Consider the following 25,979-nt stretch of genomic DNA (forward strand, 5'->3'; position numbering starts at 1 on the left):
TTGGATACTGAGGTACAGACTATGTGTATATTTATTTAAATTGTGTTTTATATAAGTTACTTTGACATTTCAAACACTGAGTAAAATAAATTGTTGACAGGAAAAATATCAAATCTGGAGCCTTTTGAAACGTAGGCCTACTGCCCTCAACCACCGCAGATATAGTTTGATATGTTTTTGTTTAAACCCTAGAGTACGTCACTTTGTTAACGGTAGAGTGCTAATTTTAGACAGGAAAACATGAGCAGCACATTTTTTTTCATTGGGAAATATACAGGCTTTACGGCTTCACTTTGTGGTGCATATACACAACATTATAACCTTGATTATGCTGCCACCTAGCGTCAGCCTCAGGTACCTACATGTTGTGACCACGACATGACGTAACGACTTGAGAGAATTCAGCCAATCAGCGGTCACTTCTGGAGGCGATTTGAAAATAAAGCGGGCAGACGCGGAAGAGATAAATGGACAATAACAAACCGATGGAGCTCAGTTGCTTGAACACAACTTGTTTTACCCTAATGGATTAATATTCGATTTTAACCTGCACACTCCGCAGTACTTGCGTCCGCCTTACATGTTTTTATGTCTTGTTTTGTTGTTACGTTAGGTAGCTAGAGCAACCGGTGTTAAGTTGTCGTTAACGTTAGCTAAGCGGGGAGCTTATTTGAACGTGTTTTGAGCAGCCATGTCGTTGTTTAGTGTACAAGCGAGAAAGCATACAGCCTATTATGACCAACTTGTGGCACCACCTAGGACACCGGGCAGAGAGCGCCCGGCTCAGCGAAAGTCGGCGGAGACAACGGAAGGCAAACTTGAAATAACATCCAGAAGCTCTGCGTGTGAAGACAGCAGGTCCTCGGATAAAAGCCGAAAAGGGAACAGGACTTATGTCGTTTCTGTCCTCTCAAAAAGCAGCAGCGGACAGCAGACTCCCTATCGAGGCCGACTCACTCTGCAAAGGAGGTCAAGAAGGAAAACCGGGTCTGAAACAGCGGAGACAACGCTGTTAGAAAGCAGCCAGAGCACCACACCGGTACCGGAGAAGAGACTGACACTGCAGCGCAGGACCCGAACTCCCTCCATGGGTAAAAGCACACATGTGCAGCGTGTGGTTAGCGGCGGTGGACTACAGACAACTCCAACAGTTCTCAGCGAGCCAAACGGTAGGGCAGCTGGTGTGTTCAGGTCTACGAGTTTAAGAGAAAATACCTGTAAGAGCAAAGGGGCTGCTTCTGTGGAAACCCAGGGGAGGAAGACGCTGTCCAAATATGTGTCTACAAGTAGGCAGCTAGAGGACCAAGCTCACACGTTTAAGACACCTACCAAAAAGACCCCGTTTGGAAAAATTGCCGCCAGGAGAGACGTGTTCGAGAAGCTGGCCAGGACAGACGCTCCTAAACCTGTGGCAGTCAAATCTGCAAGTCTAGAGAGGCCCAAATCCAGAATACAGCAAGTGGAGAATACAAAACCCGTGGCAGCTCCCCGGGTCATGAACGCGTCTTCAGGTGTGCACAAGATAGGTACCGCCCTGCAGGTGAGGAAGACCTCCACCTCAGGCCAAAAGGGAGATGCGAGCCAAGCCAGGACCTCCGCTACTCCTGCTCCACCTACCATGCACCTGTCCCGATCAAGCGAGGCTCAACAGACCCAGGATTCATTGAAGATGGAGAACAGTGCAGTGACTGTCGCGGTCCGTTTACGGCCTTTCAATGCCAGGTTTGTGACGCAGTATTTATCCCTATTGGTGGCTAAGTTAAGGAGTAATGTCTGTCAGCGTTTAGAGTCTGGGTCTTCATAAGTCACTGCTGGGCTTTCTGAAGGTGTCATCTGGCTAATTTAACTAATCATGATAGGTTTAGCAAGCAGTGAAATCAAGTCAAGACAAGAAACACAGTGAATGGTATTACCCTTTCAGAATCATAAAGGGGATTAACAAATGACACTAATCAAATCGCCCATTTATGACAAAAACTTTGGCATATGTTTTTTTATGTCATTTATTAATTAATATAATTAATTAATAATCAGGAACATACTCTCTCTGGCAGACAAAATCTATTTCTGAAAGAACATTCATAAATATCTTTGCTCTGTTTTAGGGAAAAGGCAGAGAAGGCCTTGCAGGTCATCTACATGAACGGTCAGGAGACTGCTGTCCAGCATCCTGGCAACAAACAGAGATACAACTTCACGTACGACTTCTCTTTCTGCTCAGTGGATGACTGTGACCCCACCTTCGCCAGCCAGCAGACCGTGTACAAGACGCTGGCTAAACCTCTGCTACTGAGGGCCTTTGAAGGGTTCAACACCTGTCTGTTTGCTTACGGACAAACGGGCTCCGGGAAGTCGTACACGTGAGTATTTTTTGTCTTTGTTTATAACAGTCAACATCGCACCACTGAAACCTATTCCCTACGCTCTCCTCAATTTCGTTGCTCTTAATGTGTTCTCTTGTGTTTTTAAAGTTGACAGTCAAATTGTCAATTTCATTTATTTGAAAACATTGTTGTGTAGGATGATGGGTTTTGGAGAGGAGGAAGGCGTAATCCCACGATTCTGCCAGGAGTTGTTTTCTAGATTGGCATCTATGGAAAACGAAGAGGTAAACTCTCTATTTGAATGATTGTATCCCTGTTAAAAACATTTTATTTGTAAGAAAATGTCTTAAAAATACATTTTAAAACATTAATTTGTGTTCATGAGAAATATTTGTTCTAGTTTTTTTTACACAACTGATTATCAGGTTTTTGGGGTTATCAGGTGACATGCCATGTAGAGATGAGCCTTTTGGAGGTCTACAATGAGAAGATCCATGACCTGCTGGTGACAAGAGAACAAATAAACCAGAGAAGGGTGCCCGTAAGTAGTTTGCAACTAGTGCCGTCTACATTTACAGAAAAAATAGCTACATAGCATGTTACTGTAAAATGACTATTTGTATCTGCTAGTCTCTGTAAAGATAGCATGAAACATCTGACAGTCACACATTTTAGACATCCACTCTTGCTCATAATTCTTAATACGTACTGTTTAATTGGTCTTATGTTCATTGGTAAGACTAAATAACCTGTCATGATAACACTGTTCATGTGTGTTTCCAGCTGAGGGTAAGGGAACATCCAGTCAATGGTCCCTACGTTGCAGACCTCTCCGCGTAAGAAACCTTTTAATTTATTTAGCTTCAAGTCTTCAAGGCTAAAAAGAACATTCTTGAATGGTCTGATGCGCAGGAGTGCTCACTTTGTTTTTTCTTTACAGGAACATTGTGAGCTCCTACAATGACGTTCAGGTAAGTTAAAACGGCTGTCAATATATTTTCTTCTTTTATATCATCAGCCTTCAGCGGATGCTCTTAAAAACAACTTTGAACAAGTAAGAAAGTCAAGGTTCAGTGTTAAGTACACTGAGAGGACAGAATGAAATACAGACCTAAACGTTTGACTGAATATTAATTTTTCTTGAAAGTGCAGTTCATGCCCCTAATTTAGTGAAGTGCTGAGGATCAACAATGTATCCAAGGCCTAGCATAGAAATAAAAAATGCTGTAGATGTAACACCATGTAGATTCAGTAGTAATTCACATATTTCCTTCTTTTTTTTTTTTAGGGTTGGCTAGCGCTGGGAAACAAGCAGAGAGCCACAGCAGCCACTGGAATGAATGACAAGAGCTCAAGGTCTCACTCTGTCCTCACCCTGGTCATGACCCAGACTCAGGTACGGCCTCTCAAGCTTACACATCACACACAATGACTGTTGCCGAGCAAATGCTTAAATATGTACATAATTCTGCAGTGACACACTAATAAATTGTGGCTGTCATGTTTTTAATCTAAGTGTGACACTAAAAATAAGTTTGAATGTGGGTTCTTTGTACAGACTGAGTTTGTGGAGGGTGAGGAACATGACCACAGCATCACCAGCAGGATCAACCTGGTGGACCTGGCAGGCAGCGAGCGCTGTAACTCTGCAAACACAAGTGGAGACCGACTCAGGGTACACACACACACACACACACACACACACACACACACACACACACACACACACACACACACACACACACACACACACACACACACACACACACACACACTCACACACACACGCGATAATGTTATTATTGGTTCTTGCTCCTGGATTAAGTTTTTCTCTATTTCATATCATTCTTTATTGATTATGTGTTGTTTTTTTTCAATCTTTTGCTTTGATAATATAATCAAATACCATATGATTCTCAAAATATTTGTTATTATTTGACCTATAACCCTTACCATTTGAAAACCTAAACAATAACTTAGGCTGAATGAATAGAACAGTTAATCTCAAGTTGTATAGGTAATTGAGATTTTGAAAAATACAACATTTTATTAAGACTACATTATTTGTAATTTGATCCACAATCTCCCTTGCATGTTATACTTTTTGTATTTAGAGTTACAATGTTCTGTTATTTTGTTGTAGGAGGGTGCTAGCATCAACAAGTCCCTGCTTACCCTTGGAAAGGTAATCTCTGCCCTATCAGAACAGTCAATGACGCAGAAAACTGTCTTCATACCGTACAGGGAGTCTGTCCTGACATGGTGAGGAATCAGATCACGGTCTTAGTTTTTGTGTTTAGTTTCCTGTTTTATTTTGACGTTTATTTTCTCCTGGGGGGTATACTACGAAGCAGGATTTTCGCTTAGCCGGCTAACTTCAGGGAAAACTCTGGGTTTCCGGTCCTATGAAGCTGGTTCTCTTTTTAGCGGGCTAGATCTCCATGGTAACTTATGCTGTGCGGCTAACCTGCCCCGGAGCAGGTTAGGTTGCAGGCTAAGAGCTCAACTCAGTGAAAGCACTGCCTGCTGACCGATCAGAGCTCAGTGTGCTGAGTTTAAAGTGATCAAGTCATATTACAGGAGAAAGGAAATACAGAAAAACTGCCGTTGCAGGAAAGACGGCCGACAAAAATCACAGACTGTGTGAACGTGAACATTAATAGAATATCACCTCCCATCTTCAGAGCAATCTGACTATTATAACATTAGCGTTAAGAAAGCTTAATTAAATATCTGCCACAACATAAGTAACCGGATCAGAGTAACATTAAGTACAGTCCGCGGCATATCACATCATAATATATCATATTATTGCCTTATCTGAGTCAGCTGAGCCGTATCTGGCCGTGCAACACTCACAGTGTCACATACTGTATGCAGAAGTATTATTTTAAGCAACACATTAAGTTGACGAAACACTCGAGACAAATGTAATTAAAGTCAGGTCGTGTCTTAGACGGGGCAGTGATATCATAAACCTGTTAATGTACGCATTCAAACACTTTTTCTTTTACCATCTGTATTCACCATGCAGGTGCAACTATGTGGCTTTTATCCTGGATACAGTGTTTAAGTCATGGATGTTTAAAATTTAACTTCTTCATATGTTTAATATTATAGTTGACTTTTCATTCAGGAAGTATGACGAGCTGCGCTGTCAGTACACTTCTCCATGTTTGTGATTGGTCGAATGCTCCAAATACCACCCCTTTCATGTGAACGCGCACCAAACTAGATAGGGCACGGCTGGTTTGAGCGATCCACTTGATAACCCGTGTCGTAGTACCGTTTAGCGAGAGCGCCTATGTTTTGGATTAGACCAACTGGCTAACTCAAACTTATCTAGGTTAGGTTGAACCAGCTGCGTAGTACAGGCCTCTGGTGTCTTGTCCTGTGATTACCCTTGTGTGTATTTAGTCTTGCTGTTCCTTGTCAGTTCATCGTCGTTCCTATGAATGTTCCTGTCTGTGGTCCTACCTCGTGCTGCCCTGTTAATACCTGTTTAGTTTTTTGTACTGTGTTTGGGTCCTGCATCCTTACCCCCCCCTGTGACACTAGTGATGGCGAGATGAAGCTTCATGAAAGCTTTTTAACAATAACCCTTAACATTGAACATGAAATAATTTGTTCATGTAATCAATTTGTATCAACATTGCATATCGTTTCCAGTTTAATTATTGTGATTGACAATCCTAAGGAGGCTGGTAAACATTGCAGAGAGGGATTTTTTTTTATTCCTAAATATTATATGTAAACTTGACCATGTTATAGCCTCAATAATACAAAGAAACCAACAAAGTATACATTCAAGTAATTAGTACATTTAGCTGATGCTTTTATAACTACAAAAAAGTTTCCAGTGAGCTTCCGAATGAGTCGTCTACCTTCCAGCTGAGCCACAGCCCACCTGCTGATATGACTGAAAATATTGAACTATTTCATAGTTACCGTAATATACTTTGAATGTCTCGATTCTCTGCATTTCTATTCCTCCTGTAGGTAAGAAGACCTATCAACTGATCAAGTCCCGTTTTTCTCCTCCGCAGGCTGCTGAAAGAGAGCATTGGTGGTAACTCTAAGACGGCCATGATCGCCACAATCAGTCCAGCTGGCAGCAATGTGGAGGAAACCCTCAGCACACTGCGCTATGCCCAGCAGGCCCGCACCATCATCAATGTGGCAAAGGTCAATGAGGACACCAGTGCCAAGCTCATCAGAGGTCAGACACTCAACACATTCAATGATCTCCGTTGGACTCAATGTAGCCTTAGGATCTTTGTTTCATACACACCCCTATTTCTCATTCTGCATTTTCCTCAAATAAAGGCTTGAATGCAACACAATCTATTTTAAAGCATCCAAATGTTTTTTGTCTGCCTGTCATTTAGCTCCTTCTTTATCTTTTCTTTGTTTCTGTCATACTGTCTCTGTATGCGTGTTTCCCTATCTTTATATGTGAATATCTATCTTTCAATTTTGTCTTGCTCTTGATCTCCTTTGCTCTCATTCCCTCACACACACACCCCTCTGTCTGCCCATCAATCCATCACCAGCTTATGCACTACCCCATTAAGGCCTGGGTCTAACCTTGCCTTCAGGCCATATTTATGCACTGTCAGCCTCACATGGCGGCTAACTGTCATGCAAGTATTATTTTTCATCAGATGATTGTCCTGCTGTTTGACGGTTTTAGCACTAAGGGGAGCTCTTGCTGTGCTTTTCTCTTACATCACCTGTCAGTGTGTGATACGCAAAGTTTATACGGCTCAAACATTACAAATCAGGTCAATGCTGCGCAGTATATTGTCTCAGTAACTGGCTTTGTTTGGCTGTTCACTGAATAAATCTGAATATTTCTGTAACTTCTTTAAAAGTCACGTCTCAAAATGCCCTTTCAGGACTTGTAACTCCCTCCATGCGATTTCAAACAAAATGGCAATTATCTATACGTCACCTATTATGCAAAATCCACTTTTTTAATGTATTTCATACATAAATATGTGTAAAGACATTCAGAAAGTTTCAGAATTTTTTTTCCGCTCACTTTCTCTCCTGATCCATTTATATAAAAACCTGTCTGAAAATGAGCTGCTCAGATTTTGGCCACTTTGTGATGTCATGTTTTGTTGGCTTTGTGTAACCATTAGCCAATAACCAACCCAGGTAACTCCCCCCCCCACCTTATCTCCTCCTAGAGCACCATTGTGTTCTTTGTAACCAAATATCTCTCAGAGGGGCGTGGGGAGTGGCTCCTTATTTCCATCTAAAGTAACAGACAGAGAATCAGCACTTTTGAAACAGGGCTGAAACAGAGGGGATTATGGGAAGCTGAATGATCCGTTTGGTATTTGGAGCCAAACACTTCAGAGACATGTGTTGTATATAACTGAGACCTATAATAAATTGATAAAAAAGAGTTTGATAGGGGACCTTAAACTGTATGTTTTCTCTAAACTGCCCTATATATTTTAGCTTTGCAAATAATTTGACACATTTCGTGTTTTCAGACTTGAAGGCGGAGGTGGAGAAGCTGCGAGCTGCCCAGGCGAGTTCCCTGGGGATCGAACCGGAGCGGGTCCGGCTGTTCCAGCAGGAGATCGTCGGCCTGAGAAGCCGACTCTGCCAGCAAGAGAGGGAAATGGTTGAGGCCAACCGGTCAGTAATACTGCATTCATTTGAGCTTTCTAGCTGTTTTCCTCAGTTTTGGCAAGCCATATTTACAATAACAATTCCTACTTTACTTATTGTATGGGCTTATGTGCATTGTTTTGCCTTTAATCTCTCTTGTTTCATATATTTTCATTGTTTTAATGTAATCTTCTTGCACTCACATGCTAGTTTTTAAAACATGTAATAGTTTCTTAAAATAATAATGAAAACAAATAATTATTTTGCAGGCTTTATCCTTTTTATAGACTTTAGTCAGAGGGAAGGTTTATAGTTGATTAAGAAGGGAAAATATAAGTGGATCATGGCAGAATTTCAAAAAAGGGGATTTCATGTTTTGTTATATCATATGTTGTTTTCTGGCAGGGCATGGAGGGAGAAACTGGAGCAAGCTGAAATCCGCAAACGTGAAGAGACCAAAGAGTTGCAGGTAAAAGGACTTGATTCTCTTTTTACTACGCTGAACCTTTCGAGGTGAAAGTTGCAAACCCTGAAACAAATGCCTCTTCATCCTCACCCTAATAACTTTGTTTTCAGAAAGCAGGTGCGACATTCAAAGTAGACAATCGTCTTCCTAACCTCGTGAATCTGAACGAGGACCCTCAGCTGTCTGAGATGCTTCTCTACATGATCAAAGAGGGGCAAACCACCGTGGGCAAGCTCCAGACAAAGTCAGAACACGACATCCAGCTGAACGGAGCCCTCATCGCTGACCAACACTGGTAAAACCAAATCACTGGAAAAGCTAATGTTAGGAGTGATTGCATTTCTATGTATTTTGAATAGTGGGCGTATGTTTTACCTACAGGGATTTTGACATTAAGTTAATGATTCCAATCAATCTATTCTCTACTTCTTTAAGTCAAAGCAGGCATTCAACATGTGATCTGTTTTTGTTTGTAGCATAATAACAAACCTTCAGGGCACTGTCAGCATCACTCCAATGGAAGACGCAAAGACCTTTGTCAATGGAAACATCATGTCTGAAGCAACAGTCCTCCACCATGTAAGTATGTATATAAGCATTATAGGATGGAGCAATTTGTGCTATGGCTTCCTTTTTTACTTAAGTAATGTTGTTTTAAGTAATGTTTATTATCTTTGCCTTTTTAATGACTGTTTTTAAATGCCATTTTCTTAATGTCTTTCATTTTTGCAAAGCACTTGCCTTGTGTTGAAAGGTGCTATATAAATAAACTTGCCTTGCCTTAATTGGTTATCCGTTTTATTAATGAATTCAACACTTCTCATCACTATGTCTATTTCCCCCAGGGTGACCGGGTGATTCTTGGTGGAGACCACTACTTCCGCTTCAACCATCCAGCAGAGGTGCAGTCTGGGAAGCGTGTGTCATGCTGGACAGGCGCAGGCGATGGCCAAAAAGACTTTGAATTTGCCAAAAATGAATTACTCGCAGCCCAAAGAGCTCAGTGAGTGCAAAAGACTGGATAAGAAAAAATGCAATATAACTAAAGCAGCCTTCCTGGTCAAGGCAACATCTATTTGGGAAGACGAATACTCCTCCTAATCCCTCTTTGTGTGTCCCAGGCTTGAGGCAGAAATTGAAGAAGCCCATTTGAAGGCTAAAGAGGAAATGATGCAGGGGATCCAGATGGCCAAGGAGGTGGCCCAGAAAGAGCTATCTGAGCAGAGGGCGCTTTATGAGGGACGGATCCAAACTCTGGAAAGAGAGCTGGTACATAAGACTTCTTGTGAAAATAAAAATGACTCCAGAGAAGTGCCGGAATACTAGCCTGGTGCTTCTCTTTCATTTTTATAAGCATTTGAGGGAATCATGACTATTAAGTGATATAGTTCTGACCAATGCACTTTTTCTTTTATATTATTGACTTTCTACACATTTTTTGCTGTACTGCTATTGCATTGGAAATCAGTTTGCATATTTATGTCTTACTTCAAGACATATTTCCTTAAACATTATGTATGTTTTTCATGTACAACTTGTATGTATATTCTAGTCAAGTCAACCTCTCAATGTATGCAAACATTACAAAATACATTTCATCCAGGACGAGGAGACAGAGCAGAAGCATCAGCAGGAGTTGGCGCAGCAGAAGGTTGCCAGCCAGATGGCAAAGCTGAAAATGGCCAAGCAGGAGCTGGAGCAGGAAGTGGACACACAGAAGAAACGCATCCGTCTGCACATGGAGGCTCAGGTCAGGATCCAGAACGAAATCTGTTACATTCCCTTCTCACTTTCATGAAGTTAAACATTTTGTGCTGGACACATTTTGTTCCTGTGAGGAGAAACAAATCTAAAAGGAATCCCACAGAGACTTTTTTAAATATTTGACAATGGACGTATGTATTTATTTCATTTAATGCACACTGATTAGCTAATCCTGTTTTTTCAATATTATTTAAGTTAAGTTTCATTTTAGTATATATATATATATATATATTATTCCTGTAACTGTAAATGACATCATCTCCTTCATTTGCCAATTCTCATGATTCCTGATGATTTAAAATGAGTTAGAAAAGCTTATGGAAACATGCTGACACTGGGTTTTATGTTTTACTGATGGGCCATTTGGGATGTGTCTCGAGCCGCAGCGTAGTTTGGCTTCATGCATAATGTCTTGGCCTGGTGTTTTTTTAATATTGTTTACATAACCATGATTCACTCCAGGCAATGGAGGAGCACCATGTGTGTCAGGCGAAGATTGTTGACGCCCTGGAGGCAGAGAAGAGAAAGATTGGCAAAGAGCTCGAAGAGATGCAGAAGAAAAGAGCGCTAAGGGAAAACCACACTCCACGGAACGGTGAGCTCTTGGGACACTCCTGAACGCATGTTGGAGCTTGCAACCAACATGAAAATGTACAACCCTATAAGTGGAGTTCCAGATGGGTGGGGCCGTTCTTAAAGCCAGAAACATTGGAGTAGAAAGAGCTGGCCAAGACTCAATCTAAACAATGGACCTAACATCAGTTTAATCGAAGCAGTGAAGGTGGCAGAGAGCCCATGTAACATATCCAAGTTATTTATTCTGAATACTCAAACATATGGTAGTTATTCAACATTAACTATACACAATGTATAGAAACAATTAGGGCTGCTCGATTATTCATTGACTTTGAAAACATCCATTTATTGTGAACAGTATGTTTTTAACAGTTGATTACCCTGAACTTTAAGTATAATCCAACTGAAAAACAAACAAAAAAATGATTAAAAGAAAAAAAGTTATAATAATAAAAAAATAATCGTTTTATTTCGATTACGCTTTCGTAATCGTTGCAAGCCATAAACGTAATCGCAATTATAATACGATTAATTGAGCAACCCTAGAAACAATGTAAACTAATTGATCACTTTGATCACTTTCGGACACATATCATTTATTATTATTTTATGAAGACTTTTATAAAACAAAATAAAAAAAAATGTAATACACATATTACCATGAATGTGGATAAATACTGTATTTTAACAATACGGTATTCTTTTTTTCACATTTGTTATTTTTTATTTGTTGTTTTTTAATCTGTTCGAAAAATAAAGACTGAAAATGAAAAAAAAAAGAGCTCTCTGACATGTGCGAAGTGACTGACTAATGACTGCCTGTGAAAATACAAAAGTAAGAGTAGTATTACTTGGCAACCTATCGAACTGTGTTGAAATTGTTCTTCTTGGATCCAGTGCTCCAAAATCAGGCTAAGACCACCTAAGCCAGAATCTCTTTGACTCAGGCTGTATTTGTGGTTGATTTCATGAGTTTCATTTCTCTATTGCAGTTCCTCCTCAGTGGGATGCCATGAAGTTGTCCCTGATGATTGAGGAAGCCAATAAGATCAGTGCCAAACTAAAGAAAAACACAGTCTTTAGCAGGTATGAATACAACACATTGTGCCATGGTAAACATACGATATGATGCTCCAACAACCAACAATCTATTAACCCATTTTAGACGTCACAGACAGATTTCTTCCTCTATAACACAATCAGAAAATGATTTTGACTCTCCTCTGTTGCAGACACGAAAGCTCTGAAGACGAGAACGTGGAGCCGGGTGGTCTGCTACAGGTGCGAGTTCAAAACAGAAAGCTGGGGATCACCACCTTCTGGAGCCTGGACAAGTTCCAAAACAACATCGCTGCCATGAGGGAACTCGATCAGGTCTGCCTTAAATCAGTTCTGCCTTTCATGTCAGCACTTTGTAAGTTAGTGAAAGTAAGAAAAAAAGGTTTGAAGAATTGAAAACTGGACTGATTAAGAATTAGAAGAGAATTAGAGTAACAGCTGATTCCTGATGTGGAAACAGCCTGGTCTTTTGTCATGGTGGTTTAAACAATCTTTGAATATACAAACTGTGGGCGCCACATATGGTCAGTTTGGTAAAAACTCACCTCACAGGAAGGCGCTGGGAACATGTTCCCGTGTGGTTTAACGCTTTCCTCCAGCTCTTTTTACGAGAGGCTCTATTGTCGTAAGGTGAGACTTTCTTAGCTTCGTCATGCTTTCTACTTGTAAAAAGTGTTGCCAAGTTTTCATCCAATTTTCTTAAATCGTATCCAGTTACTTCATCTTTATATAGACTAAAAGGAAGCAGAGAATATATGGCTTGACTGCTGGTCTATGTTAAAATCCTTAACCTTTAGCCTTAAGGATCTGAAATTGCTATGTTAGACTCATGATAGAGCTGATAAACCAGTGTCAGTAAAGTTCTGGAACTTCCCTAGGAAGCTTATGCACACTTATTTAACCTGATCAGTAGCCTAATAAGGTGATGTATGATGGCTGTTGAGTGAAGCGCATTGAACCAGCCAGCCTGTCTGATCTTCATTCTGCATACTCGGAGTGTGACATCACCTCAAGTGTAATTGCCTATTTCCCAGGCGTTTGACCTTATTTACAGTCCAGAATTGGTTGTTTAATGCCCGGCAGAGGGATGCTGCCTCACTTTGCACTGCTTTTCTCATTAAGTTGAGTAAATGAGACTTGGGCATGTCAGCAATAGTTTACTCTCCACAGGGGGATTCCACCTCTAAAGATGACGATGTGTTTTACGACCCCGATGATGAGTGGGAGCAAGATATATCGGCCTCCTCTGCTTCCACCTCCTCCTTTTCACGGCGAAGGTAATTATCCAGCTCTTCCCCTCTCCCCCTATCCATCACACTTCCTTCTAGCACCTTGCCTGAACATTTACATTCCATTTTGGGGATTTAATTGGTATTCTTGTCCAATTACTTTAAATGTGTGAGTAGGCAAGTGCTGAAAACACCTGGGGAAAGTGCAGTCAGACAGTTGCCCTGCAAGTGTCCTCCTTCCTGTTGTTTACAGCTCTAAAGCTTGGATAGACAATACTCACAGTGTTTAAGCCTTAAACCCACAGCCCTCAACTGAACTGCAACAGCCTCCTGCACTCTTGACGTGAACAATGTGCCAGGCAAATGGATGTAGTGTATATGGAAAGTCGAACAGTATGTGGATGGAGCACAGAAATATATCTTGTTTTTGAGGATTCTGGTTATTTTCACAGTCATCCTTGTTTCCACCAATGTAATTTACAACCTGGCACATCTTTTTGACATTCAACACATCTTTCTTTCTTTCATGCAATGTTGATGTGAAGTCGCTGCCCACAGAATATTTCCTTTATTTTTTCCCTCTGTTTATTCATTTTATTTCCATAAAGTCCGTGCCAGGTGGTTAAGGAATGGGCATTGAGAGTCCCTGTGTTTTTAACTCTATTAATCAACGCAAACGCATAGTACATGCAGAAGCTTCATTTCCCCTTCTAATTGATGTTATTCTTGTCAAGGATGTTTATGGTGCTCCTGTTGGTGGCTGGACTACCAGCAGACCCAGCAAAATGACACATGGCACAGGCTGTGTGGTTCCTTCATCCATGCTCTCTAACTACGTTAAACCTGGTTCTAAACCTTATGGCCACGGTTTGACTTGTTTATGGACCTTCTAAATTGTTCAGAATAATGAAAACTTTTGTATTTTCCTCCTGAACTAATTTAACCACCACATGACTTACAAATCTTTGCAAAATAACCCCAAGACAAATGTTTTGATGTGCCCCCTTTAAAAAAAAAAAAAAACTTGATTCTGATTACCATAACCAGGTAAATTAAGTCAGTCTCCGCTAATCTCCTAAGAACACACGCAAACAATATGGCACTCAGATCCATTAAGGATAGCAACACAAATGAAAAACATTGCAGACAGATAAGCCATGAGCTGAAATGTCAATAATGTTGTTTTTCCCCGCAATATATGTTGTAAGAAACTGCCTTGGAGAACATACCAAATTACACTGGTGCACCTTCTGAATTAGCATATCGACAATTACGATAAATGTAAACATAAAGCATTAGCAGGGTACTGAGGGTTTTGCTTCTGGTTTGTTTGGCATCAGGAGCAGGAGCTTGTTGAAAAGCAGGAGAATTTCGGGTCGTCTCTACGAGATTCGAGTCCATCCGATTCAGAGCCTCCACAACAGCTCCTCACAGTCTGCTGGTAAGGCACTGAACAACATTTTTAAACATTTCAGCATTTTCGGTAGTAATTGGTACCTTCTTGAATCTAGTTCAGTTGAAAAATACGTTATATCTGCTATAAATGCAATGACTAACTGTTGTTATATGAACGATGTGTACGACACCTGATTGTACCAGAAATGCATTTCTACTATGAGTGTTATAGGAATAAGATTTTTCGAGGTAATTCCTACACCTTCTCCTCACTGTCTGTCCCAGGGTTGATGGGTGTGCCAAAACCGCCCTCCACCCATTCCAGTAGCACAGACACTGCCACGCCGGGCATCTGCAAGGAGCTGATTGGCCAGTCAGTGGCCCGTTTGCGCAGTTGTAGTGCGACAGAAGAGAGCATGGCAGACAGGCTGGCCTCTGATCTGCACTTGATATATGAGGCAGTGCAAACCATATCTGACCTATACGACAGCCTGGATGATGACAGCCAGGAGAACGGTAAAGTAAAGCCCTAAATTCTATTGTTTATGAGTAATAAATAAAAATAACAGCAGCATTTCATTTGTAAGTGGTCAAAGGTGTTAGATAACCATAGGTAAGATAACACATACATAAATCGTTTTGCATAAAATCGTATGTAATTGTCTGGTATCCAACTCTGCTATGTATTCAGCTCCGATGAAATACCGGTACCTTTTTTTTAATAAATTGTTCAGTTTATTTGCAGACTATTTGAATGACCTAGGAACAGCTTTCAATGTCTGCATTGCTGCATAGTTGAACTGTTACAATGTCTTTTTTCGCTGCAGTGTTTGTGTGTAACTTGGTGGCCCAGACTCACCTGGTGAAGGGCACAGCAGCCATAGAGGGTGCCGTGCTTGTTACCATGCTGTGGTTGGCCATCGTTAAACCTTCCTCAGGCCGGCTCTACACCATCTCTGAGGAACTCAAGAGCCACGTCAAGAAGATGGGAGGGTTCTTCCAGCTGCTCATTCAGGTAAACACAAACAAATTTAAAGGCCATTCCGCGACCCTATAAACAGCCGTTTGTGGCACTTGCATTCGACAAATTAGTTGAAAAGAGCGCAAAAGAATACCTAAAAAAAAAAAATTATATATATATACACAGGACTGTCTCAGAAAATTAGAATATTGTGATAAAGTTCTTTATTTTCTGTAATGCAATTTAAAAAAAAAAAAAAATGTCATACATTCTGGATTCATTACAAATCAACTGAAATATTGCAAGCCTTTTATTATTTTAATATTGCTGATTATGGCATACAGCTTAAGAAAACTCAAATATCCTATCTCTAAATATTAGAATATCATGAAAAAGTATACTAGTAGGGTGTTCAACGAATCACTTGAATCGTCTAATTAACTCGAAACACCTGCAAGGGATTCCTGAGCCTTGAAAAACACTCAGCTTGGTTCAGTAAACTAAATCACAAGTATGGGGAAGACTGCTGATCTGACTGCTGTCCAGAGGACCGTCATTGACACCCTCCATCAGGAGGGTAAGACACAAAAAGAAATTTCTCAAAGAGCAAGCTGTTCACAGAGTGCAGTTTCAAAGCACATCCACAAAAAGTCTGTTGGAAGGGGGAAATGTGGCAGGAAACGCTGCACAACCAAGAGAGATGACCGCAGCCTTAACAGCATTGTGAAGAAGAGTCGCTTCCAGAATTTGGGGGAGCTTCAAAGACAGTGGACTGAAGCTGGAGTCCAGGTATCAAAAGTCACTGTTCACAGACGTGTCCGGGAAATGGGCTACAATAGCCGTATTCCCATGGTCAAGCCACTTCTGAACTCAAGACAACGGAAGAGGCGTCTGACTTGGGCTAAGGAAAAGAAGCACTGGACAGTTGCACAGTGGTCCAAAGTCCTCTTTTCAGACGAAAGCAAGTTTTGTATTTCATTTGGAAGTCAAGGCGCCAGAGTCTGGAGAAAGGCTGGAGAGGAGCAAAATCCAAGTTGCTTGAAATCCAGTGTGAAGTTCCCACAGTCAGCGATGGTTTGGGGAGCCATGTCAGCTGCTGGTGTTGGTCCACTGTGTTTCATCAAGCCCAGAGTAAATGCAGCTGTGTACCAAGAGATTTTAGAGCACTACATGCTTCCGTCTGCTGAAAAGCTCTATGGAGATGAGGAATTCATTTTCCAGCATGATCTGGCACCTGCCCACAGTGCCAAAACCACCAGTAACTGGTGTACTGACCATGGCATTACTGTCCTCGATTGGCCTGCAAATTCCCCTGACCTGAACCCCATAGAGAATATGTGGGGTATTGTGAAGAAGAAGCTGAAAGACACCAGACCCAACAATGCTAATGAGCTAAAGGCCGCTATTGAAGCATCCTGGGCATCCATAACACCCCAGCAATGCCACAGGCTGATTGCCTCCATGCCACGCCGCATTGATGCAGTAATCCATGCAAAAGGATTCCCAACCAAGTACTGAGTGCATTAATGGACATTTTCAAATGTTTGATTGTGTTTTGCTGTTATAAATCTTTTTTTTTTACTTGGTCTGAGGAACTATTCTAATTTTTTGAGATAGGATTTTTGAGTTTTCTTAAGCTGTATGCCATAATCTGCAATATTAAAATAATAAAAGGCTTACAATATTTCAGTTGATTTGTAATGAATCCAGAATGTATGACATTTTTGTTTTTTTTATTGCATTACAGAAAATAAAAAACTTTATCACAATATTCTAATTTTCTGAGACAGTCCTGTATATGTTCTATTTGGTGTAGTTTTGACGGTGGGTGGCTGATCAAAATGCAGCGATTAATTGACGTGTCTTAGCTCTGAGCAGTTTGAGCTGTCTATGGAAATGGCAAAGCGGAGGGAATTCTCAACCTTGAGCCCAAAACAGAACATGAATATATGTAAAATAAATCTAAATTCTTTACCAGCCTCAGCACCTAAACACACCATTTCCCTCTCCCCTGATTTTCACATTCTCTAGCATTTGTATTTATTTACTGACCCTTCAGACTATGTCGACCATGTTGCTTGCATTGATTTACTATTAAATTAATTTGAATTCAAACCCGTTGCTCTATTTTGTTTTTGACGTTGACTGGAAATAATCTCCCCATCCAGGGTTGTGAATCTGAGATCACATCGATGGTGACGGAGGCGAAGAGGAAGAGCAGCCAGTGCCTGGACGCAGCGCTGCTCTCAGTCGGCCACCTGGCGGCAGTGACAGGCACGCCGCTGAATGTTACGGCGCGGGGGGCCGCGGCCACAGGCAAGGTAACTGCACCATCAATAGCACAGCAGCTACTATCGCTGTCAAAGCTCTGGGGTCCACTTTAATCAAGCCCTCACTCCACAATACTTGAGAATGGAATATTAGCTGTGTGGATCCCAGAGCTGAGGGTGAGGACTTATTGAACTGAATAAGGTACAGCATTTTTGATTTGATGATGGTTGAATGCAGTGGTATCTCATATATTAAACACATGGTGAGAAAATGCTTAAAATGGTCAATCTTTTAATAATATAATATGTAACCATAGTGAGAATTATGGGTTTTTCTTGTAGCTTTCACAGACTGACAGGGCATGTTATCAAAATATAATAATAAAGCTTTATTTATATAGCACTTTTCATACAGCACATGCAGCTCAATGTGCTTTACGAAATTGCACACATCACAAGTTAAAAATAGACAACAAGAAACTCCCCTCAGATTAGATCTTAAGAACTTTACAGGAACATTCAGCAAAATTGAACATTTTAACAGGTTAAGAGAAACAAAGAGGTAAAAGGTATGATAATAAAAATAAAATAAATAAGGATTTCTCTGACAAATATGGTAATGAAAATATGATTGATGTCATTATATGATTTCATCTTTTCAGAAATCGGGTGTTCTGTGTCTGCTGAGGGGGACTGATAAGGGCGTCCACTCTCTTTTAAAGGAGAGCTTCAATATCACCAGAGAAATGCTGAGAGACGCTCAGCTGGCCTACCCCAGGAACCCAGTAAGATATCAGAACACACAAGCTGTCATAGTTGTGTAATTGAATTTGTCTTGATCATTTCCTTTAAGGTGTGGGTAAATATTCTAAATGTAACGTGACACCATTGATAATCCATCTCTTCTTACAGGTCCTGCAGAGCCTGAAATCCAAGACGCTTGATTTAGCTTGTGCTCTGCAGAACTACATGAATTTCCATATCACGGTGAGTTTTACAAAGTCAACAGCAAATTCAAAATACATATAGGAGTTATGTTAACATAGGCTTCTAATTGTTGCACCTCTTTTGTTAAAATGCTTAGGAAACTGTTTGAAAAATATCACTCGTCACCGGCTTGAACTTCAATATCAGGACACATGTATTTATCATCCTTGCAAGAATGGAAGTAGTCATCACACAAAGAGGTTGCATGGGACAAATAGTTCCCCGAATAGTGTCCTTGACATGCTTATATACAAGAGAGAGGGTGTTACACAGTCACAAGATGCAGAATACCGGTTCAAAGCAGTATTCAATGTTTAGTTCAGATTAGCTAAGACCTGCGTAAGCAATAAACATGACAGTCATATGTCTATCTCCATAGAGCAGGGGTCGGCAACCCCTGGCACGCGTGCCAGCATTGGCACGCGGCACCGTAACCAGTGGCACACTAGGAATAAGTGGAATAAGTGTGCAAAATATTTAAATTAATTTTCGGATCCTGAACGCGAGACCGCCGCCAGAGCGCATCTCCCCGTTACCTGCAGAAGGAAGCCATGCACGCAACGCAGCCCCGCTCTCTTTATCTCCAGGTGACTTTCTGCCGCTTTCCTCCGTGGTGCAGTGCTGATCGTTTCACCACGGAGGAAAGCACTTCACTAATTTCAGTACCCATAAGGAGCTGTACAAATGACGCAGTTTTTGCGTGGCTGTGTTTATTTAGTTGAAAGCCCAGTGGCAATCTGCTCATCTCTCATCGAAATAATATGCTACAAAGGGGCGGACTGGCCATCTGTGTGTTGAACTTTCCTGTCGGCTCCCAGACCGTAGTCGAGGAGGGCAGAAGCAACAAGCTTCAGGTTCAATAACCCACTTTAGCTTAAATGACTGGAGAGAGGCGAGCTCTTCTTGGGAGGACGTTGCATTTATTTAGCTGTTCTTCTGTTTCACAAAATACATCACAGACCTCTGTTTTTCTGCTTTCCCGTTTCACTTCCAGAAACATACACACGTTCCATCACTGTCGCTCTAGCATTCAAAAACACACAAGCCGCACCCCTCTCTCTCTCTCTCTCTCTCTCTCTTAAAGGGACAGTGATCTCATCTCACTCTGCATGACCCTAATATCATAACTTGTGTGTTCTGGAGAATCACAGAACGGACGATCGTCCTTATTATTATGCCGTTTAAACCAATTATTTAAATGTGTATGTTAAATTTGGCATCATGTAAGTTGCGCTGACAGGTCCACACACTGCTTCCCCGCAGCGAGGCTCCCCCGCCCTCCTGCTGATAGTTGACGAGCGTCAAGCTCCTCAACCCCCCCCCCCCGTTGATAATTCTCGATCGTTGGCACGCTGATAACATTTTTTTTTTAAAATGGCACTTCATATCAAAAAGGTTGCCGACCCCTGCCATAGAGGCTGAATCATCATGTTAATCACATAGTTATCATCTGCCTAAAACAGTGTGTCCTGACGCTCTTCTAGGTAATCATACATCCGGTTACGTACACAGCCACGTAGGGCCTTTGTTATCATGTGCTACTCTGATATTAGAAGAGTACATTCCAGTGTTTCCCCTATATACAAATAGTGGCGGCGCAGCTGCTAGGGGGCGCCAGCCAGGTACCCAAAAAATAAAAAATAAATTTCTTTACTTTTTTTTTTTCTTAAAATAATAATAATAAGTGGCGACCCCTTTTCATTTTTGATTGATATGTGGATTTGTAGTATTTTCCCGGGGGGGCATACCCCCGGACCCCCCTAGAGGATGTCACGTCCACCCCCCAATTCAAACATGTTCATACAATACTGAATACATTTGAAGCCATTTTGATGTCTATTACCTATGTCAATAAGTTTCTGTTTTTGCAGTGTATTTGTCTTTTGTAGAGATTTTTCATTTATTCTTTACACATAAAATGTCGCCTAAAATCTCGCCTAGAGCAGCAAATTGTCTAGAACCGGCCCTGGTACTAGGCCTCAAGAGCCTTTCTTGTGCTGACACATAGAAACAAATTGGCGGGGCGCACTTCGCACGTGCACACACTAAAGAATTCCACGCGCTCTGCGCTCACATTATGCTGGGCCCACGTGCCTTAGCACCGCTGCATTCAGTATTTTCCCAACAGAAACTAAATAGTTTCTTAGGTGTAAATTGTGTTGGCCCTCTCAAAGTGTCATCAGCTCCGCCTCAGAGCTTCCCTCCCACTCGCCCCTCGTGTGGCGCAGTGGATAAAGCCTTGGTGTTGGGATCAGGTTCAAACCCCACTGCAGTCAGCATGTCGTTGTGTCCCTGGGCAAGACACTTCACCCAAAATTGCTCCTGTGGTGGTTGTCCACAGTATTGAGTATGCAAGTCGCTTTGGATAAAGGCGTCTAACAAGTGACATGTAATAATAACATGTAATATTTCCTGGTGCCAAAACACAATTCTAAACCGTCATGAATTGCCAACTCAAATACAGAATACTGTGTTTTAATGGGGCCTTGATGTGGGGTTGAGAAATGTGTTTTATAGATAGTCAGACTTTAGGGAATTCTGACATGAAGTTGAAATGTAAGAAAAATAATTCTAAGACCTGTCAAAAGGAATGATAAACTTTTATATTTATCTTTTAATTCTACTTAAAAATTCTGAAAAACAACATAACGAATGAAAGAATTAGCTTTATGCAATTAGCCGTTTGATATCTGCAGCTTCATTAAAAAAACGACTTGAATTTGTGACAGTAACCTGGCTGTAAGACATGTTCAGCAAAGCTGCCCTGGATATTTGAAGGTTAAAACCATCTTCCATCCTGACACCATGTTAAATGTTTCAGATTAATACCCACACACACACATCAGCCCTGTTAAAGATGCCACTCAGCCTTTATTGCTCCTGTAAAGCTCAATGCTCTGTAGGCTTATCTCTCTGCAGTCGCCTCTTGACGGTCGTTCAGGTAATGAATGTGTTGAATGAAGTGGCATCAGTCACAGCTAACAGGCTTGTTTGCCGTTATCTTAGCCACACAAACTAGCAGTTTTTTTGTTAAACCAATCATTGAAACATATATGCGCAGAGGCTTTTGCCACCCACAATGTTATTGTAGTCAAATAAACCTAAATTATAGCCTAAGGCAGCTACCTCAGTGTTGTCCGAGCATTGGATTTAACGGGACTGCACATTGTGGTTGTAAATGCGTCTATATATTACCTTGTGGTTTGTATATCTTAAAAAATGCGATTATCAGTGGCAGTAGAAGTATCTTTTTCAAGGATTTATGAATTATCATTATAGTCAGTGTAAAAATTAAAATGATATGTATATGTTTTTTTTATTTTTTTATTCTTTTTAATTATAAATTAAGGCACAAATGTAGGCATGCATTCTTTGAGAAAGGCACTTGACTCCCACACTGCACCCCCTGACACTGTATTTGGCTGCCCATTACTCCTAATACTAGGATGGGTTAAATGCGTAATTTGTCTGTGTACATGTGGAGCGATTAAACGGGGATTCCATTCAAAACTTCCATTTTCACTTCTGTTCAAAAAGGTTGTATGCGGAACTGTATCCTGTTGTGAAAAAACAAAGAAACCCTCATGTTCTGATGTACTGTAGTAAACTGGGAAGGCAGCCATTTGGTTTATGTCATTATATTAACTCATCAACATGGAAACCCTCTTAGTCAGTGACCTTGTTTACAACTCTTGATTGCGTGTTTGTGTCCATGTGATTCTTAAAAAGTCACATTACGCTACAAACAGACCTGGAACTGTATGTTACAAGATCTTTGTATTTATTCAAATCAATTTTACTGGGTAATATTAGGATAGGTAATTTGTTGAGTCGAGCTTTGGTTGTAAATAATTAAGTAGGTCTATTTTTTTTTTAAGAATTATATTTGGTCCAATGATATGCATGTGTATGTTTGTGTTGGCTGTGTTACATTTGGTCATGTTTATTTGCTCTGTCTTGTACTCATTATTTGGGTGTGTTCATGTTTTCAAACAGGAGAGGGAGAGCAGCCCAGGGGAGGAGGAGGTGGAGAGGGAGGAGGGGGCCTCAGCTTCCCATTTGCAGAAACTGAGGTCTACAGCGGCCAAGCTGTTCCAGCTGAACCACGCCATCAGTCAGCTGCATTCCTGTCTGTCTACCGCCCTGCGAGGTAATCTTCTGACACACACAGCCTGGATGTTAACCTCAAAACTCAGCACTAGAAGAAACTGTGTGTACTGAGCCAGTGCCAATTGTTCCTGCTTCTTTCTAAAATAATACATTCATGTTGATTATTTTCTAAATGCTCAGTTGCACAATAATGCAACAAAAAGGTAATTTCAGGAAAAGCTGAGTAATGAAACTGCCATATTGTGTTGGATCTGTATCAACTTAAGAACAGAACATATGCAAAAACAGACATACATATGTTTAGTCAGTGCATCAGTTTGTTAATGAACAGTTTAGCCAGGGTCTCAGCCAATCAGGCATATGATCAAAGTGTCTTGAAAATACAGTGTATTCCTTTTTTCATCAGAATTGCTATTTCTGTGTTTCTTTAAAATAGACAATTGAATTAGAATATCGTTTTGGATACATGTTTTTCAAAGTGGCTAGCATGAACATATTGAACAGATTATTGTTGTTAGAGCTGTCACTTCTTGTGTCTGACTGTCATCCTCCTTCCAGGAAATCACAAAGACTCCAACCTCAGCAGCAGCAGCAGCAGAGAGCTGATCTCCTCCTCTGCCAAAGCTGTGGATGAGCTGATCACTGGTCTGTCCAAGGGGCAAGCATCGAATCCATCCCTGCAGCTTCCCCTCCTCCAGAGTGTCATGGTGGCACGAGAGGAGCTCCACTCTGCCCTGCAGTCCCTCTCCTCTTCCTGGGACCAGCAGGAGCCAGGAGAGAGCAGAAATTATTCTGCTTCAGACAAGAGCACAGGAGATGAACTCAGTAAAAAAACTCACACTGCTGTTAGAAATCGAGTCGTGAGTAAGATGGTTTACTATCTCCCTCCAGATGTGTCACCAAAAGACAGCCTGCACTGGGTGTGATGGGCGGTTTTTTAATTTATATAACACTTTATGTTTTAAGTGTTGCTCACATCATGTAGGATTTACTGTACAAAGGAAATGCTGATTGAGGGAAATCTTCTAATGGTGACACCAAACAGGCTGTAGGGATTTTTGTTTTAAGCTTTGCCACCACAGGCAATGAACACTACAGAGAATTAGTTACTGTTGATAAACAAGTAGCTGAAGTTAAGTTGTATCCAAATACAAGCAACTTGACTTTCCAAATGTAGCAATATTGGCAATTTTTGGAAGGCTATTTTTAAATGTAAAAGAAAAAAGTGTAAGAAAAAAATACTTCCTACAATGCCTCAAACTACAGCAATACTACAGAGCATAAAGTTCTTAGAAACATCAGCAATAATGATATGGCCTAAAAAATGTATAGGTTCATTAACAATAATGTGTAGCGTTAAACAGTAATTCAGAATGGAGATACACGACTAGGAACACTAATTGGCTATAAGGATGATTTTCAATCGTACTGTACTACTTTTTGTGTTTTTTTTTCAGAGGCCAATAGGTAATTTTTTTTCTTTTCGTTTTGTAATAATTCAGAGATGTAAGATGTCAAAATGCAACAGTTTAGAAACAGTTTTTTAAGAATATTAGACCTCATAAGGGAAATGTGTCTGTCTTGTTTGAAGGCTTATTTGTATAAAGATATGCTCTTATGTGTTTTATAACAGGCACTGCCACTATTTGCACTCAGGAGAGACTTGTATATCTGGTGTTTCTTTTTAAAACATGAACTTGTAAGAAGTCTTTTGTATCACATGTTTAAAATATAAAATGTTAATGCTTCTGCAATAAAATGGTTTGATTTGACAAGGACCCTGTAGCGTAGGTTTTTCCTTTTGTTGAAGGATTAAACAGTTATTTGTTGCAGTTGAATCCATGCTCCCTCTCCCCCAACAGCACACAGGTGTCCCTTATTGTGTTGATTGCCTTCCTCCAGCTCCTGTCAGTGGGGTGACTAAGCCAAAGGGCTAGCCACCTTCTTTGAATCAGGGACAGGATATTTTCTATAGGTTTGTTTTTATTTTCCCTTTTTCCTTCTATTCATATTGCATATCACTTTATGGTAAAGGCTGGACTCCTGGTAAAAAAAAACTGCCCTTATAGCATAACAAGGAGATTTCTTCTTACATGGATTGGCACTGTATAGCCGGTCAGTCTACATTTTGAGTAGGAAATGTTAGATGTGTTTTACCAAATACACATTCCTTAATTTGGCTTCCTTGTATTGAGTAAAATACTGTGATTATATGACAGCTATGATATAACATATAACCAGGGATAACCTTTTTGCCCTGGTTCTCAAAGGAGCACCTGGAGATGCTGCTTGGTGCTCATCCTTAAAATGAAATAAACCGTAACTTTTGAGGGGGTCTTGACTTTATTTGCCACACACGGCACTGAACACACATGCAGAGGTGAACACAGAACACACATGCAGAGGTGAACACAAGACAACATTAGCACGACCAGTAATCCTACAAGCTGTCATCACTACCCTCCTGACTGTTCTCCTGACTGCTCTCCTCACTGTCTTCCTCTCTGTCAGACATGGTAGCTGATGATGTAGGCCTACTACTTTCTCTCTGGTTGAGTCTGCCATTAGCTGCTTGCATCCACAAGTCAACAGCTGGTTTTGGGTCGAAAGTCTCTGTTGTCATCTTAGACAAGTGGATGTAATCAAATAAGTATGTGAACATAACCAATAACCGACCATAGCCAATAACAAATGAATGTAACTTATTTTATTTGTCTTCATTCATATCTTATTTGATCTATTAACATTTTATTTATGAATTTATTTTTACCTCCAGTTTTAAAGGATATTTTTGGTTACTGTCCTATAGTATACATTGAAATTATTTCAGACCTGTTTATCCCAATAATTATAAAGGACTGCTTTGGAAATATGTGTTTACATAAATTGTGACCAAACCGTTTGAACTTAGACTAAACTATAACACTCTTGAGTCCTTTACCTCACTGAGCTGTGGTTATCAGCCTCTCAGTCTGATTGGAGAGAACTCTCCCTCCACATTATTGTAGAAACATGTTCTTCTTATATCCTTTAGAGCAGCTAGCACCAGATTCTAATAACAACAGCGCCGGTTCCGGTGCACCCTCCCTCTCTCCCACGCTCACTCGCACTTTGGCTGTGAGCTGCGGGTGCCAGATAAGCCAACATCCCCCATTTCCATCACTTACAGCGCCCATCGTTTAGGGCAAATGAAACGTGTAACCGGGGTGA

General features: G+C 40.8%; 1 protein-coding gene across 1 annotated transcript; it reads left to right on the forward strand.

Annotated features, from left to right (window-relative positions):
- The first annotated feature begins 442 nt into the window (after positions 1-442).
- On the forward strand, positions 443-24,547 carry kif14 (kinesin family member 14). Its single transcript, XM_079647307.1, has 29 exons — positions 443-1,722; positions 2,106-2,360; positions 2,521-2,608; positions 2,767-2,865; positions 3,108-3,160; positions 3,265-3,295; positions 3,613-3,720; positions 3,883-3,999; positions 4,468-4,586; positions 6,371-6,543; positions 7,832-7,979; positions 8,358-8,421; positions 8,529-8,713; positions 8,895-8,997; positions 9,264-9,421; positions 9,540-9,687; positions 10,022-10,168; positions 10,645-10,777; positions 11,751-11,844; positions 11,991-12,132; positions 12,988-13,094; positions 14,387-14,487; positions 14,727-14,957; positions 15,269-15,456; positions 17,571-17,723; positions 18,335-18,457; positions 18,585-18,659; positions 22,656-22,809; positions 23,328-24,547. Exons 1-29 carry the CDS (start codon positions 692-694, stop codon positions 23,693-23,695), a joined length of 4,896 nt encoding a protein of 1,631 aa, XP_079503433.1. The 5' UTR covers positions 443-691; the 3' UTR covers positions 23,696-24,547.
- Positions 24,548-25,979: the final 1,432 nt, after the last annotated feature.

The sequence above is a fragment of the Notothenia rossii genome (genome assembly GCF_949606895.1).
Source record: "Notothenia rossii genome assembly, chromosome: 1".
NCBI lineage: Eukaryota > Metazoa > Chordata > Actinopteri > Perciformes > Nototheniidae > Notothenia > Notothenia rossii.

What these genes read in the sequence shown, in the direction of transcription:
- kif14 (XM_079647307.1), top strand. Translation starts at nt 692, where the DNA reads ATGTCGTTGTTTAGTGTACAAGCGAGAAAGCATACAGCCTATTATGAC. An exon ending in TAAACCAGAGAAGGGTGCCC is followed by an intron (nt 2,866 to 3,107) that starts GTAAGTAGTTTG and finishes GTGTGTTTCCAG; the next exon opens with CTGAGGGTAAGGGAACATCC. An exon ending in TGATGACAGCCAGGAGAACG is followed by an intron (nt 14,958 to 15,268) that starts GTAAAGTAAAGC and finishes TTTTCGCTGCAG; the next exon opens with TGTTTGTGTGTAACTTGGTG.